The sequence below is a fragment of the Myotis nattereri genome (genome assembly GCF_964212035.1).
Source record: "Myotis nattereri genome assembly, chromosome: 1".
Classification (NCBI taxonomy): domain Eukaryota; kingdom Metazoa; phylum Chordata; class Mammalia; order Chiroptera; family Vespertilionidae; genus Myotis; species Myotis nattereri.
This window is the reverse complement of record NC_138075.1, coordinates 160,210,716-160,229,351: the sequence shown is the minus strand read 5'-3', so window position 1 is coordinate 160,229,351 and position 18,636 is coordinate 160,210,716. Positions and strand designations below refer to the sequence as shown.

General features: G+C 38.2%; 1 protein-coding gene across 1 annotated transcript in view; it reads right to left on the bottom strand.

Moving 5' to 3' along the window:
* The window catches only part of SLC9B2 (solute carrier family 9 member B2), a 33,586-nt gene extending 24,223 nt beyond the window's left edge, over positions 1–9,363 (bottom strand). The window contains exons 1-4 of the mRNA XM_081085439.1: positions 9,204–9,363; positions 3,802–3,972; positions 1,250–1,392; positions 267–394 (exon numbers count right to left, since the gene is read on the bottom strand). Coding sequence (XP_080941565.1) covers positions 267–394; positions 1,250–1,392; positions 3,802–3,972; positions 9,204–9,321 — 560 coding nt within the window. The 5' untranslated portion in view covers positions 9,322–9,363. The remainder of the gene's footprint in view (positions 1–266; positions 395–1,249; positions 1,393–3,801; positions 3,973–9,203) is intronic.
* Positions 9,364–18,636: the final 9,273 nt, after the last annotated feature.

Sequence of the window (18,636 nt, the reverse complement as noted above, 5' to 3'; positions counted from 1 at the left end):
CAGATGTAGGTAAAAAGTCTATTACTTCCTCAATCGTATAAATTATTATAACCACTGTAAAAGTTAGCACTGACAAAGATGTGTACTCTATTTTTAAGTTATAATATTTACATGTTGGAATATTAATACTTAAATATCGTGCTGAAATATCCATTTTGTATTTTCTGATGTCCTTAAGAAAATGCTATTATCCATTCTCTTGTATCGAATTAGAGAAAGTTTGAAATATCCATGCATATTTTCATACGACAAGGAAAAATCATTACCCCAGTATAAATGCCCATTGCCATGGTAAACCCATTAGGAAGTGGGCGAGAAGAGCGGACGTGCATGCCTCCACAAGACAAGGACCGACGGATAATCGCATACAAACACCCTTCAACTTCTGCAGGGCCTGAAATATAAAAACAGACATTCTAAAGCAATCTGCTAAAGACACACAGGGAAAACGACATGAATTGCTTTTTCTTCAGTATTGAGACCATGTCTGGGTCATCATGAAGTTTCCAGGTAATGCGTTTTATTCCATAAACATTTCAGCGTTCTAAGTGTTTTAGAGATAGCTTATTTCGTCCTCATAATAACCCTATGATACACGTAATATTATTACTACGGTGTTTTAGATGTGTTCATCTGAAAAGGCACAAGTTCAAGTGATTTGCCCAACATCATGAAATTGGTGAGTGGTGGAGTTAGGTTTGAATCCAGGAAGGCAGCTCATAATCTCCACACCCGTTTAACCTTCTCAGTGTTGGCTTTCTGTATAACCTGTGGCCCCAGCATGAACCCCGGTTAAAGACTCATCCCCAAGAATACTCATTTTATATTCAAAGACATACATGAATAAAAGCATTTTAGAAAAGCATACTTGAGACTCATTCTATATACCAGGCAATTTCCTAAGCCAGTATAGTTAGTCCTGAACACCTCATTTGTATAGGGTTTTATGCATCAAAAATATGTTTCTCTCTGCTCATGACTTATAATTCTGGCCTATATCTCTGTCAGAGAAAGGGAGGGGCTTTATTCTTGGTGCTGTCCCCAAACAGGCAGTAACTCCACCTTCTCCAAGAAAGAGTATGGGGACATCTTCTGGGGACAGTCCTGCATGAAATAAATTGTGTTGTCTTTTTGAGAATGCCATGCAGAGAGTCCACATCCATTTCCTAAAGGTCAGGGATTCTAAATACTTGTGACATTGGAAGAATAAAATTCCTAGTCAACAGTTAGACATTTACAACTTCAGTACCTTTGAATCAAGCCCAAGGCCAGCACGAACCAATATGATAGACAGGGCTATACTTCTCAAAGCAGAGGACCACTTGTGCTTGATCTGTACATTATCATTGATGACAGGGATATTTTTTATGAGAAACCCAGCAAGCAGCATGCCTGGAATGGAGAAGTCAAACAACCCTTTAGATAGTTTTCAAATACAGAAAACACTTTTTGGCACTGTGGATGTGAGAGAGACTACTCTGTAATCTCAGGGACCACTTCCTTTATGCTTAGCCCTCAGATAAAATTACATTAAACTTTAATTTAATATTAATATAATACAGGAGCAAAGAAAAAGCTTGAATATGCAAATTGAAAGGACAGATTAGAATAATTATTAGAATAACTGAAATTGAAAGAGAGAAATAGGAGGCAGTATTAGAAAGTGTGATCAAATATTAAATGTTTTAATAAAATGCCTAATTCAGTCATCTCTTTATGTGCAACTAGCAAATAGCTCCTAAAATTATTTGCTAAGTCAGATTACCTGAAATAAATATAAACAGCTATATGGGCTCTATTTTACCTTCAAACCAGATAATTTAATAATAAAAAAAAACCATAACCTGCTTTACAAAGGCTTAAAAGTGGGTTGTGGTGAATTGGATATTGCTCTATCATGTCAGCTGGTGCCTCCTTTCTTTCAGTCATTAAACACATACCACTGCCTTCAGTATCTGAGACACTGTAGTACAAGCATGTCAAACTCATGGCCCGCGGGCTGCATGCGGCCCAGCCAATATAATGGTATGTAAGAAACATTTTAATAAAAATTTTGTAACTTAAATTTCACAATGTCCTGTTATACATGATTATTAATAATGAACTACAATGTTCACTAATGAATGATTACTATAATCGTGTTTCATTCATTTCCCTTACGCACCTTACGTGCAGGTGTACCATTTCACTCCACTAATACTAGCAGCGAATATTTCAGCAGCTGATTGCCACATCATTAGTCTTGGACTGACTTGTTTGGTGTGCACAACAGGAAATATTTCGCTTTCGGAGAACAAGAAAAATAGGTTTATTTGTGTTACGCTTATTAATTTGTGCAGTTATTCAGTGTCTGGTAAGTTAACGTTCAAGAAAAAAATTAATTTTTATTAAAATGTTCTATTATTTTATGTTAACGATTACTCATTTATTTCAACCCTTTGTCTCTATTGAAATAAACCTATGTTTCTATGAAAATTGAAGCTTTTGGTTTTTTGCGGCCCACATAAACTTAAACCTTGTTTATTTGGCCCGTGTTAGCCTTTGAGTTTGACATGCTTGCTGTACTACGTATTTGAGATAATGCGCAAGGACTCAGTACTGCTTTCAGCCAGTAGGGGAGCAAAATATACTGACATCTCAATGTTAAGGGAGGATCAGTATGAACTGAGACAGGAGATATGAGTCCCAGAGATCCAAAGAAGGGGAAGGGGAGAAAGGCAGGGTTAGGAGAGCTGAGTTTTTATTGATTTCAGAGAGGAAGGGAGAGGGAGAAAGAGATAGAAACATCAAAGATGAGAGAGAATCATTGATTGGCTGCCTCCTGCATGCCCCATACTGGGAATTGAGCCCACAACCCAGGCATGTGCCCTTGACCAGAATTGAACCCGGGACCCTCAGTCTGCAGGCCAATGAGCCAAACCAGCTAGGGCAATCAATACCAGCTAGGGCAATCATTATAGTGATTAAGGCATATAACTACCTGAAATCAAAAGGAATAATAATCTTATAAAAATTCAAAAACATCTTATGGAAGGAGGACTATTTATTCTCCAAGTGAATGTGAAAACAATTTCCCTGGGACCACGTTTCCTTTGCCAGAGGTCTGGGTTGATGGGGCCACCTGCTTGCGATATGGCAGATGTCCCCTTCTTGCCTCTAAGCATACAGGAAACTCTGCCTTGGTTGTAGAGGAAAGAACACCTTCTTTGATAAGGTGTATTCTTTTTTCCCCTTAATTTGTTATTATAGAAAGTTTTTTTTAATATACAAGAATTATCAACAAAAGGCCAATTTTACTTCAAATACTCCCAAGTTATTTAGAAGCAAATCCTTATTGAAATAAATTAGCAAAGAAGTTGCTCACATCACCGATGAGTGAGTACTAGCTAGCATCACCAGAAATATTGGTTGATATTTTTGTTTGTTTATATAAATGAATAAGAAAATATGTGTTGGAACCTCACTTGTTTGTCAAAAATGTGAGTGACTTACAAGATATCAAGTCTTGATGTGTAGCATATGCTGATTTCTGTCTTATAAATACTTCCATCCTGGCCCATGTTAAGCTGTGAACATGATGTCACTGAATGTGTAGTTGAAAGAAATGGGCAGTAAGTATTTATAATTTAATTTTTTGAAATCACCATTTTTCACTACGGGCTCATAAAATTCCTCAAAATTTAATTTTCAGTGTTTAGCTCTAGCACAGAAAATACAGAAATAGTTTATTCCTTTATTTCCAAACTACTATTCTTAAAACAGGATTTACACTGAAGAAGACAGGAAGTGTTTAGCACTTACCAAGAAGAGGAGGCAGTGGAGGCAACGTAGGTAACTTGATGAACCCAAAAAGTTTGCCTCCGATGACGGCACAATAGAAAAGGATTATAATCCCAAACAGGTTTCCTCCAGGAAGACATTCACTGCCAGTGATTGACCAAACTACAGCCCACAGGAGAACAACCATGGTAACTGAAATAAACCAGGAAAATGAGTTTTTATCAGTAAGTTGTTATATGCAGGTTTAAATATAACCGAAATTAAAAAAAACACACATTGAATACGTACACAAATACTTATAACCATGTGTAAGTTTGAGAACATAATGACTATGAACAATCAGGTAATAACCCACATCTGAGGAAACAGACTGTTACACCTGGCCTGGAATCCACCTAAGTGCCCCCCTTCTAGCTCCATCCCCAGTTCCTCTCGCCCTGCCAGAAGGAACTGCTATCTTGAATTTTTTTTTGCCATTTTCTTATTTTTCTTTATAATTTTACCATAAGTATCTCAGTAGTTAATATTAAAAAGAGAATCACTATCTTTACCCTCTTCACAGGAACATGAGAATACTTGAACAATCACATGCCAGTATTTTAGTTCTGCATTGAAGTAGACATTATTATTTCTTTTCTACAGTCACTGTTTGTTTAGAATTACCCACATACTTACCTATTTTTTAAAATATATTTTTATTGATATCAGAGAGGAAGGGAGAGGAAGATAGAGATGGAAACATCAAAGATGAGAGAGAATCACTGATTGGCTGCTTCTTGCATGGCCCCCACTGGAGATCAAGCCCACAACGCAGGCATGTGTCCTGACTGAGAATCGGACCGTGATCTTCTGGTTTATAGGTCAGTGCTCAACCACTGAGCCACACTGGCCGGGCCTTCCTTTTTTTTTTTTAAACATCATTCTCTATGGCATCTCACACCTTTCACCTGAGACAACAGTTGCCTGAAGTATTCCCTTTAGTAGAGGCATTTCTTAGAATGTGAAATACCTTTCCCTGTTTGAAAACCTTCTGTTCTACAAAACTATACACTGAAAATAGAGAGGTTCATGGGAAAACAGAGTTGGCCAGACCACTCTAAACTCAAAACCTGTGGCCCAAGCACCAACAAAAATAATAACCATCCTGAAGAAAAAGTGCCAGCACAGTTAAATCTCCACTGACCCGTGTCTCTCCCTCCTTCAGTCTCTGCTGTGCCGACTATAACCCTGGAACCACACGTCCTATTTCAAGATGGAGAATCTTGAGGGCTTTGCCTTAAATAGAGAGGAGTTCCATCTAAATCTGCAGTCTTCTCCATCAATCAAATGTTGTAATGTTTGGTTTTATTAACTGAGTGAAAAGTGTTGGCAGCTTCTTCATCTGTACTGTCAGCTTCGTCACTGACAAATGGTTTCGTTAGGCAGCGTAACGTAGAAAGTTAATGGTCTTATGAAATTCCTACACCAGCAACCAACTGCCTGAAAAGAAGGCACTTCCACAGAGAGCTCAGCTTTTTAAAAGGTCCTTATATTAGCAAGGCTTTAATCTTTTTTAAAAAAAACTTTAAAAATATTTTTGTTGATTTCAGAGAAGAAAGGAGAGGGAGAGAGAGAGAGAGAAACATCAGTGATGAAAAAGAATCATTGATTGGCTGCCTCCTCCCCGTCCTTACTGGGGATCAAGCCCACAACCAGGACAGGTGCCATTGACTGGATTTAAGTCTGGGGCCCTTCAGTCCGCAGGCTGATGCTCTATCCACTGAGCCAAATCTGCTAGGGCAAGGAATTAATCTTTAATTGTAAGAAAGCATATACCAGATTTCTTTTTGTTTGTTTTCAATTCACTTCTATTGCTTGATGAGGCAAAGTATTAATGTGCCAGGAAAAATTATGTACAAAAATGCAAATTTCATATTACACTGACATGATTCCCTATTTACCATTTCAAATGAGCTGAGTGGTACAGAAACACTTGGCAGTGAAGTAGGCTATGCTTCTCATTAGGATCTGTTGGTAGGCCATTCTGTTCTATTTGTCTAGAATTACCTTCATTTTCATTTTTAATAGATAGTTGTTCTGGGTATACAATCCTAGGTTGAGACTTTCTCAGTTCCTTGAAAATATTATTACTGTTTTCCGGCTTTTGCTGTTGTTAATTTCATTTTAAGTTTAATTTCAGTTCTTTTAGGTAATTTTCCTTTGGCTGTTTTTAATTATGTTATGTTTAGGATGGATCCCTTTTGCTTCGCTTAGTTTTTGGTGTTCATCAATTTTGGAAAATTCTGTCTTCATTTCTTCAAGTATTTCTTCGCCATTCTTCCTATTCTCCTTTTCTGGAACTATGACTGGATAGTTACACATATGTTGCTAACTCTCGTTTTCATATTATCTTTTTTTGTCTGTGTGTACTACATTCTCGATAATCTCTTCAGACCTATTTGTTAGTTTATCAACTCCCTTTTTATTACTTTGTTGCCTAATCTAACTACTAAGTTTTCTATTTCAATTATTATACCCTATCTTTCATTTCTAGAAATTCAATTTGTTTCTTAATAGAATATCTTTGTTCATTTTAAAAATAGTTACTTACTTTGCACTCATAATTATCATCTCAACTTCTTTATAGATACCAAAAATATTTTATATTAAATTTTCATATAATGCAAAATTTTATAATCTGTTTCCTTAGTCACGTTGTCATATTTTTTAGTTTGTTTTGCAATAGTAACCACTTCCTTGGAACTTTATCTTTGAGAGTTGTTGGAGCCTCAGGTTGAATGTGAGCTTTGCCAGATAAGCTCTGAATTTGCTTCTGTCATGCACTCAGAAGCTAATAATTCAGGACCACTTTTAGACATATTTTCAGCTTGATTTTCTTCACTGACTTCGGAACACAAATCAGCATGAAGTTACACATTTTTAGTGGATACTCTCCCACAGATAGGTTTAGCTGCTGGCCCCATCTTTAGGGCAGGTTTACCTCAAATTCACCATGACACTGGGTTCCAGCTGTGTATGGGTAAGGGAGAATGATTTCTCCTATTACACGTCTCCCAACCTAGGCTCTAGTGTAGCCTCCTATACTCTTAGTTCTTAAAATATATCTCAAGTTCATTGGTGTTTTGCAGAAGCCTTCAGGGTGAAAGCTAAATTGAGGGCTTATTTCTCTCTCTTATACTTTGGTTTGGTGTCCTGATGATTTCCTGTTTCCTTGATAGATAAAAAATACATTAAAAAAGACTTAAAAATTTTTTTCAGATATTTTCATTGGTAAAAGTAAAATTGTTCATTGAGTCTTATCTACCATATTGCTAGAGATCAAATCCAACATTCCATTTTTTAAACCCTCATGGAATTGTTCCAGATTTTCTAGGCTTATGATGCTAATACAGTTAAATAACTAAGGGGCCTTTGGTATTTTTCAACAGCTATGGGGGCTGAAATTTCTCTGCAGTATTAGAGGTGTAATGGGGAAGCAGAATTGCCAGCTACTAAATTTTACTTTCTCACAGCATAAACCCATTTTTTATACTAAATTCAGCCAGGTAGAATTAGGAGTTTTCCACTTTAATGGAACTTTATTATCTCATAATGAGATCTGGTTATTCACTTATTGATGAGAACAAATAATTACTGTGTTAATAAGTATATATTGGCAATACACTGGCCAATAAATATACATTGGTAATATAAATTATATATTGATGGAAATAAACACTGTGTCAATAATTTTAAATTTTTTTCCTACTTTAAGACCACTTTTTTAAACCTTGAATTTTCTTTTCATTCCCCATATTCAAAATGCAGTTCTAAATACATAGCAAATGTACATTTATAAGATTTCCATAAATCACATTTAATTCAGTTAATAATTTACTTCTCATTTATGATGTTGGTAATTTGCATATTCACATGTAACATTTACTTCTTAAGAAGAATACTTACTTATTCTGAATGGGCACAGGAAGTACTGTAGGAAAAAAGCAGTCTGGTAAGCCTTAGAAATAGAAGTACAGGAAACAAGTAAAGAGGTATTTATATACTGAGTCACATTTCTCTGGCACCTGGATGGACAATGACTATAGAATTTTTAAAAAATTAGTCTCAAAATCACATCACTAATTTATACCCCATCTTTATCTGTTTTACTGCAAATGTTTTAACTAGAAATGTGCCATAACTTAATGGTGCAAGTTAAAAAAAAATACAAAGAACAGAAAAGGTATTAAATTATCTGTAGCCATATTGACTATATGGCTATATTTTGGAACATGGTTTTTTCTATGTGTTTTAAATGAAGTTTGAGGTTTCTTTTTCTCATGGTAGTTTAGAAACAGACCTAATTTCATTGAAAACATGTCTAGGCCCTAAAGTATACCTAATGTATTATACTTGGCATCCATTGTCCCAGTTGAGAATGATAAAAATGTCGTTCAGAGTTCCCAAATGAAATACAACTGCAAAGAAGTGAGTCTGATTTTTCAATAAACATAATTTCTAGATCAAATGTGTTACATTTTTCAACATATTTTCTTTGGGAGGCAATGTATTTATTTTGATGATGCTGTCATTCCTCAATACAATTTGTGAAATTGTTTTTAAATTTGCCTTTACAGGCAATTTTCAAACTCCTCCCCCTTTTTCCTATTATACTATACATCCTCCAATGTACATAACACACACATAATCACAAACGCATGCACTTCCTTTCTTGAACAAAACCCAGCATTACTCAGTTTGAACATCCACTTATTCATCAAATTGGTATCAGAATAATGTCTGGCTGCCTCCAAAAACCAAATCCATGCCTAAAAGACAAATAGATCTCAACCCTAACAATATTCAAAACCATGTTGAAATAAATTCCCCAAAGAAAAATCCCCCAAATATTTTAAGTAATAACACCTTTATTGGAATAAGTTGAATTGCAAACCAAGACCTTTACTTATAAAATGGCACGATTCATTTGGAAGTATAAACTGAACTGTGTTCCCTCGAACATTGGTTGCATTAACTCACAGTAATAACAACCAACACTTATGTAGTGCTTTTCTGTTTACAAGCAATTTCTCAATCACTTTTCTTATTGGAGCCCTAACATAATCCTGTGAAATAACTCAGATACAGAAAAGGAAAAGGTCCTTGATCCCTGCTCTTTGCCTCTTCCACGCATCTGGAATGGTGATGACCACAGCGCTCTTGGAAGCCTGGTGTGAAACATGGTGGAGCCCTTCAGCCTGGGCCCCTGAATGACTGTGTGGAGCAGAGCAACTTACCATTGTGAATTTTTCACCTAGTAGTTTTTTTGTGAGAGAGAAGTAACTTCTTTTTGTCCTTTAAACCATATTATTTAGAATCTTCCATTATATAACAACTTTGTATTTTACCCTCTGTTTCTGAATTTATCCTTACCATTTACATACCATTTGTTATTACTTTATCCAGTAAGCCATGTGGAGGGCAAGCAAATGTTTGCCTTAGTCTTTGCAAACGATTTGATTCAGTTGATGTTTCTTGTAGTCTTTTTCCACTGCTGGTCATACCACTACTTCCTTCAGTTGATTCACTTTCATCTAATCCTATTTGGTTTATAACAGGTTCCTCCTGTGTTTAAAGAAATTTTTAGAAAAAAATTCTTAAAATTGTATATTTGTTATACATTTTTTAAGTTACTGAGCCATCACATCACAAATCAAACTCCCATTGCTAGAATCAAGGCTAGTACTGGGAAATGGATGGCTTTATTATTAATCAGCTAATAGTTGGAACAAGAACTATATTGGGTATATTTGCCATTGAGTCATTATTTGTCTCATTATAAATGTTTGAGTCACATAAAATTTCATTATGTTTTACAATCCTGGGTTTAAAAATGAGCCTATTTAAGATATGATTCAAGCCCTGGCTCAGTGACTCTGTTGGCTGGAGAGTTGTCTCATACACCAAAAGGTTGCAGGTTCGCTTCCTGATCAGGGCACATACCTAGGTTGTGGGTTCATCCCTGGTCAAGGTGCGTATGGGAGGCAACCATCATGTTTCTCTCTCCCATGATGTTTCTCTTTCTCTTTCTCTCTCCCTGCTTCTTTCTCTAAAAAGTCAATAAAACATATCCTCAGGTGAGGATTAAAAACAAACAAACAAAAAGATATGATTTAAGGCAATAGTTGGTAAATATTTAAAAGTAATCCAGAAGAAAATAACTATCTTTGGTGAAAATCAATTCTCACTTATTCATCTGCTTGAATTTAAGCAACAAAAAAACTACTAGATATAGTAAGGGTTTGGCTGGGAACATAAAGAATTTCACAGGCTTTTTATTTTTCTAGCCTTATGTTGGGCCAGCTGCTAATGACTATCTAGGAAAACTGGTAGTCACACCTACCCTGGACTGTATGAGTTTGGGGATTAAGAACAGGAATAATTACTCAGATGGTGTGGCTCAGTGTTTGAGCTTCAACCTATAAATCAGGAGGTCACAGTTTGATTCCCAGTCAGGACACATGCCGGGGTTGTGGGCTGGATCCCTAGTAGAGGGCGTGCAGGAGGCAACCAATCAATGATTCTCTCTCATCCTTGATGTTTCTATCTTTCTCTCCCTCTCCCTTCCTCCTGAAATCAATAAAAACATAATAAAAAATTAAAGAACATGGAGAATTGTTAACTGAGTGATATAATGAAAAGAAAACAATTCTATCATAGATTTGGAAACATATAGTCCTTTCCTGAAGGAAATAGTTGGGATGAACGTCATGTGATTGCAGATTTACCTGTGTTTGTTGATACGCAGAGGCTGTGTGATTCACCCCTGTGGATGGTTCCAAATCTTCATGTTTAACTGTTTTATCCTCATCCCCCATGATTTATAACTAAGAATAAGATGACAGAGGGGCAACAAACAGGATCTGTTCTGAAGGAGAAATAGGATAGATAGAGAATGGCAATCTGAGATTTATTTATTTATTTCCCCTATTTTGGCAATCTGAGATTTAAACAAATAAATTAAACAGCAATTTGAGCAATTTAAACTAATGACTTGTACTTACTTTTTTCCCTTAGAACTCTGAACATCTAAAATATTTTAAATTAGACTATTCTTAGTTTTCAATCTTTAATCTTTTCTTTGATTACAATATCTTATTCTAATTCTTATCTTTTTACCTCTCTTGAAAAAGCCCTTGTTGACCATCATACTTTTCTATGATTTCTTTCCACCTTGTTTTTGTGATTTATACTTCAAATATTCCAAGTAATACTACCTTCAATTGTCTTCTCTGCTTCGATGAAGCAGAAAACCTCCAGGTAATTTTCCAACGTTGATATGAGGAAATGGCTCAACAGAGAGAAATCTATGGATTCCATCATTTTCAGAGAAACTAGTGTCACTAATTCTTGCATGGTTGTTATTTCTAAATTAAAGTTAAAAAAAAACCCCACCACCAACAACATTGATTTGAGTAGCCACAATGTCTTAGATATTGTAATAAGTGCTATGGTAGTCACTTGCCCATTAGTGTGGGCAATTCAGATATGAAAACATATTCTTTGTTCTCCATAGGTTCACAGTATCCCAGAAAAAATAAACTTACACAAAATAACTAAAAAACCTGTAAGGCAGACCTCCATAAGCACCCACTTCAATCCCTTCTCCCTAGGCTTTCTATGCTGTGTAGTCTGAGAGCCAAGTACTCTAATTCTTAGCCACTTTGCAGCTAGAGGTGACCATGGGTCACAGTTCTTCGTAATGAGATATAAGTGGGAGTCTTTCGGGGGAATTTCATTCCCAAACAATGTGGCAAGGCTTTCAAGGATCATAATGTTTACTCTTTACCCTCTAATATTTCCCTTTCTTCTTGTAGGTATACAAGCTGGAGCGCCAGCACCCATCTTTCAACCATGAGATTAAAAGGTCCTATACCACAGATAGTACATAAGTATAACAGGAGGAGCTGGTTCCTTGGTGACATCCTTGAGTTGCTACATCGGTCTTGGGCTGCCAAGCCTTGAGGAAATTGTTTATACCACTATTAGAGGTCTGCTGGCTTTGGAGTTGGACAAACCTGGGCCTGAAGTTCAGTTCCATCATCCACCAAATTGTAACTAATTCCTCTTCTATACAATGGAGGCTAGAGTTGTTCCAACCATACCTATGGTAAGTGTTCAATAGTGTTGGTTGTTAGCCACTCATATGCCTTCTTTCTAATAATCATAATTCTCTAAGAATCTTTTTGCTTTTCCTATTAAGCATGACAAGGTATCACCAGTCTTGAAGAATTTACTTCTCAATCCCATTGATTTTCTTTATCATGCTTTTTACCTCTTTCTTTCAAGGCTGACTTCTTCTTTTTTTTTTTTTTTAATATATTTTTATTGATTTTTTACAAAGAGGAAGGGAGAGGGATAGAGAGTTAGAAACATCGATGAGAGAGAAACATCGACCACCTGCCTCCTGCACACCTCCTACTGGAGATGTGCCCACAACCAAGGTATATGCCCTTGACCGGAATCAAACTTGGGACCTTTCAGTCCGCAGGCCGACACTCTATGCACCGAGCCAAACTGGTTTTGGCCCAAGGCTGACTTCTTGATTAGATGGATATAATAACACTCACCACTGTCATTTCTTCACCTCTCTCATTAGAAGAATTACATGGACACTCTGGAGCAGTGTCACTAGAATAGCCTCCTTTATGAAATTCCCCAAGTCAGCCAATTCCACCACTTATGAAGAATATTTTAAAATAGCCAACAAGTACAAATGATTATTTACAGTAGATATAAACTACTGGCTAAAATGAAGCTTTAAAATTTTTATTTTATTAATATTGTGGTTCTTTTTAACATAATCAAAACGTGGAATGTTGCACAGTATATGCTATCTGTGGGTGTTAACACAGTTTCGTGTTCTAAAAATTATTTTTTTCTGTCTCCCTATACCAGGGGTGGGCAAACTTTTTGACTCGAGGGCCACAATGGGTTCTTAAACTGGACCGGAGGGCCGGAACAAAAGCATGGATGGAGTGTTTGTGTGAACTAATATAAATTCAAAGTAAACATCATTACATAAAAGGGTACGGCCTTTTTTGTTTGTTTGTTTTATTCATTTCAAACGGGCTGGATCCAGCCCGCGGGCCATAGTTTACCCACGGCTGCCCTATACTCTCCACCATAGAAGCCAAAGTACTTATTTGAGATCAGAGAGATATTGCAGGGAGAAAGGTAAAATAAAGTACCAGTATTCTAATAAGTCCAGGAAAGCAACTTATAACTAATTGGTCAGCTCTTTTTATTTTGTTATGGTTCCATTTTCAAAAGAACACATACCACCCGTCTCACTTCAGAAAACCACTTAAACTTAGAAAAATTACAAAATTGTAACCTTTACTTAAAGCAACCATGTCCATGGCATTTACTGTTCATAGTCCTTGGTTCTTGAAATTACAATGGTATATGCTCTATTAAGGCAGTTTTGCAAATAAATAAATAAATATCAGAAAATATGCAAAAAATGCCCTTTAAAGGGTCATAAGAAATATCATGAAATCCATTAAAAAGTAAAAAGTGGCCAAAACCGGTTTGGCTCAGTGGATAGAGCGTCGGCCTGCGGACTGAAGGGTCCCAGGTTCGATTCCGGTCAAGGGCATGTACCTGGGTTGCGGGCATATCCCCAGTGGGAGATGTGCAGGAGGCAGCTGATCGATGTTTCTCTCTCATCGATGTTTCTAACTCTCTATCTCTCTCCCTTCCTCTCTGTAAAAAATCAATAAAATATAAGAAAAAAAAAAAAAAGTAAAAAGTGTATACTCCTTACTCATAAAGAGACACTTGAGGCCTCACCTCTGGGCCCATTAGCTCTTATTTTGAAAACAATTCTAATGACTTTGCCCCTCTAATCTCTAAACCTTTGGAAGATATTATAAGTTAAATGTAGGAAGAGATTGTGATAGAGGCAAACTGGCAGCAGCATGAGTAACAGCTGACAGCGAGAGACCAAAAAGATAGCAATCTAAGGCTACAAAATGTGGCGATAAATATCTTTTCCATAAGGGATATTTGAAGCTTTGGCCTGACAAGCATTTCCCACCTGCCCCATCCATTTTTTGGGGTCACAGAACACTCATTTTCTTTTGTGGAATCCCCATCTCCTCTGTTCCCCATCCACGTGGTTCATGAGAGACTGTCATCCTCACCTCCCCAAACTCCATGCTTCACCAATGTTCCAGAGACAGGGCAGGCCTGGCCAATGGGGGAACTCCCTCCCAATCACATTGATTGTTTCAGCCATGAGCATGTGGCCCATGCCTCACCGATGTGGGTGACATGTAAGGTATTTACTAGAACCACTGGAAAAGAGCTTTTTTGCTAAGCTCCAGACTGTTGACAATTCTTGTGATATACAAGGCAATCCTTCTAGAGAACAAAATGACCACAGAACAAAATAAATAAATAAACCATGGTGGGGAAAAGAATTGATCTGACATGTGGGTGTCCGGGATAGAAAAATTGAAAAGTGAGACTATATGACCCAAGTGTGGCTGACAAGATTTACTTTCAAGTGCCGCTGCTCCGGTATGCCAGTGGGTCCCTTCCCCCCTCCCAGGGATAAGTCATGATTGGTCAATATCAACCTTTGGAACACCATTCCTTTTTGCCAGCTGTTGGTTTAGGGCTAAGCATGATTCATTTCTTGCCAGTGAAATTTGTGCACAAGGCTATTGAGGCCACTGGGTAAGATTTTCCTTCCTAATAAAAAGAGGCAAGGAGAAAATTCTCTTTTTGTCTTCAAAGGCCCTTGTGTTTGTGTGGGGAGGAAGGTGGGGGGGGGGGGGCACGCAGAGATGGGGACTGTGTTTCTTGGAACTCAAACAGCCATCATTTACCCATAAAAAAAGTCAAAATTAGCTCATAGAAAGCAACTTAGATCCTGCTATCATTGGGCTACTGAACAAACCCTGTATCTACTTACTTTCAAACATCTTGTTGTATGAGAAAAGTAAACTTATATATTTTTAAGGCAATTTTGGCCAAATATCCTGTTACTTGCCGCCAAAAGCAGCCTAACCCGTGTAACAGATGACTCTGATGCAGAGCCAACTCTGCGAAGCTATGATAAGGAGTAACAGTGAGCAAGGAACCTTTGGCTTACGCAGGCTCCCTAGCTTTTTGACATGGTGCAAAAAAAAAAAAAAAAAATGAATGATCACAACAAAGAAGATGAATGATCACAACACTGCCTTTGTATTGATAATTCTCAAAAATTTTCAGAAAATGATCACAACACTGCCTTTGTATTGATAATTCTCAAAAATTTTCAGAAAATAACATTTTAGTGCCAAGGGTTTTAGGATCATTCTTTCAGTCAACAGAGATTATATAGATTGTAAGGTTATATAATTCCTCTCCCCAACTCTTACAACTTGAAGTGAATTTGTAATGTTTGAACACTGAATAAAAAAAAATAGCTGAACTTACCAGCATTTGATTGTTTTCTAAATTTCTACTCAAGTAACAAGCAAGGCAACAACAGAACACCATTATCATTGCTGCCTATAACTTTTTTTTTTTTTTTGCTTTCTCTACTTGGCAAAATTCTACTAGTTACTCAAGATCTCATTTAAAAGTCACCCTAGTTAGTATTTCCCAAGTCCATGTAAACTAACTCTGTCCTTTTTATTTTCTGAGGACTCATTCATTCATTTCCTCATTCATTTAACAAACATCTATTAAGCTCTTGCCAAGTTCTATCCCTTTTGCTGGAATTCAAAAGTGAACAGGCTGTAATCTAGTCATCAAGTAATAGCTCATTTTTTAAGCAACCATAATGAAGTGTGGTAACTTTCAATTTTAGGCACATCACTTAGGCACACAATTTTAGCAACCTCACCCCTTTACAATCTGTGAAGTTCATCAGACTTTTCCTGGGTGTCTATGGTGTGTAAGGCACCAAAAACTACAAAGGTGACTGAGATGCTGTCTCTCTTCTTTAAGAGTGATAGAAACTAATGTCTTCACCAAACTAGTTTCTCCCTGCTGCCTGGGCATTTAGATAGTTGGCATTTCCCAGCCTCCCTGCAGGTCAGTGTGACATGTGACTGAGGTGTAGCCGATGGGATGTGGGAATAAATAATGTCTGCTAAATGCCAGGGAGGGTTGGGGGGCAGGAGGGAGGGGGGTAAGAGATCAACCGAAGGACTTGTATGCATGCATATAAGCATAACCACTGGACATAAGACACTGCGGGGTAGGGGAGGCCAGGGGATTGTCAAGGGCGGGCGGAAAAAAGGACACATATGTAATACCCTTTGTAATACTTTAAGCAATAAAACAATAAAAAAAAAATAATGCCTGCTACTTCCATTCCTCACCTGTAAGAAACATATCATGCAATCCTCCACATACCTACTCTCTCTTTTCCTGACCATTGCAAGGAAACCAAAGTCTTAGGGGATGGCAGAGCCCTAATATACAAAGAGTTGGGTTCCAGTATCACTGAATCGAAGGCCACCAGCTAAATACCATTACATGAGTGAAAAATAGGCTTTACCTGAGAGAGAGAGAAGCTTCCATTGCATTGTTACTGAGATTCTGGATTTCACCTGTTACAGCAGTTGGCATTACCTTTAGGTAATCTTATATAATAAATAGCTAATATGCTAATTAGACTGGACTACAGAACAACCTTCTGGAACAACCAGTGGGCAGGGCTGAGAGGCAGCTGGGGCTGCTAGGGCCGAGCCCCTTGCACGAATTTTGTGCATCAGGCCTCTAGTATAATCATAATGTGAGAAGTGTAGGCATAGAGTTAAGCAGGGAAGAGGAAGTATTGCCTTGCTTGGCTGGGGTCAAGTGATACTTGAATAAAGCCTTGAATGATGACTTAGTCTTATAAATAAAATCAGGACCATTACAGGCTGAGGAACTACATGATTAAAGGATGAGAGGTGGGAAGGAGAGTGCATATAGGGAACTCTATGTATGGCTATATTAATTAGAGCATCATGTTCAAAATGTGGAGTGGTCAGAGGAATATGGAGATGAAAAGCCTGAGTGTAAATCCTGTGAACTGCCTCCTACTTGGGCCATTTTGGGCAAGTGAACCAGTCTGGATATTTCTTCTCCTGTGAAATGGTGATAATGCCTATGTCACAAAATCTTAAAGCAGTATGAGGCACATGTGAGAGTCCCCAATGCAGTGCTCCCAATGCTTTGTCTTTTTTTTATAGGATTTCCCTGAGAATGCATATACTGTACTGAAGAGCACAGATAAGGGACACTGGTAGATTCAGACCTTCCAGGCCTTCATATAAACCACAGAAAAATAAATTTTAAAAAATGGGTTTTGAAAAAGGCAAAGAGCTTTTAGTATATGGACAAGGTATACTTAATTACTTTATAAGGCTGTTAGAAACCTCTAGAACTTATCACAAGTGTGCTTTCCTTAACAGGTACTACACATGACTACACAATACTGAGACACCCTCTCGTCACACAAATGCATACATTGGTAGCCCCATTTCCCCCTACGCGATGCTCCTAGTCTTTCTCTTAAACAGATGTAAGCCCTTTCTCACAGAGGAAAACTCTGTTTTATCACTGGGGTGGGTGTGCTGACCAAAGAGTCAGTGGCCTACTGATTATCACTGGTAAATAACTGGCCATGAACCAGATATTCAACAATCTCTATAAATGCTTTAAACAGACAAATGTTTTACATTATACTTGTAGAGCAAGAGACTTCAGAGATAGTCCAGTCGATAGGTAACACACTCAAATGCCTTCAGGGCCAATCTCAAACCTGGGGTCTGAGGCCATTGGAGAAGGCACAGACCCACTGAAGACATTGAAATCACTGCCAGCCTCTGGATCTAACCTCAGGGTTTCATTTCTCATCTAAGGAAACTGAAGAGCTTAGGTGTAGGTGACCCCTAGAGGCTATATAGCAAACGCATTAATCAGAGGCAGGGAGAACAGAAAACCGAAACCACTCCAGGTATTTTAAGCAGAAAGAAATTTCATGCAGGGAATCAAGTGAACTGTCAAAAGGGCTAGAAGTACAGGATCTAGGCTGGGCCTCCAGGAATGACTTCTAGAATATTAGTAACTGAACAACTGAACAGTGTACTATTTTTGCACAATTAGGAAAGCCAACAGGGACTGTGGAGTTCAAGAATACCACCTGTAGCCGTGACCCCAAGAAGCTGGGGAGGGGAAGATGGCGGCGATATAGGCAGACGCGTCCCAGGTCCTGTCCCGGAGCAAATGGAGAGAGCAGCTGAAACTAATAGCATCCACCCCGAATTGGCGAAATTGCTCAGCTGGTGAGACGGTTTGCAGCCGGGAAGAGAAGAACTCCCCTGGAAAGGTAAAAAAACCAGGGTTTTGGGCAGGAAAGTTTGCCAGACCTCTGAGCCCAGAGAGTCGGAGTGAGACCGCGTGGCAGACAGCCGCGTCCCTTGGGACAGGCACAGCCCCTGACAGGGGAAAGGAGATCCTCGGGATTCCTGGCGCCGCCGGGGGAATTGAGAGCTGGGTTCTGTGATCACGGAGGACTGAGCCTAAAGGGGGCAGCCTGAAAAGCTGACCAGACCATGCAGTCCCGGTAAGAGAAGAAGCTTACAGAAACCAAGCCTTCCCCGTTTCCGCGGCCGGCGTTTGTTTGATTGTTTTCACTGAATCCTGTTCATGGGACATTTCGGATACAGACACTCACCTGTGCTGAAGAGAGGGAGAGTGTGCGGAGGAGTGGAATCTGGGGAGAGACTGAAGAGAGAGGGGGGCCGGGAGAGGTGGCAGCGAATTGAGTGCTGAGACACTCCCGAACCCAGGTCTGGGGCAGACATTCTCTCCGGAGGGTGAGAC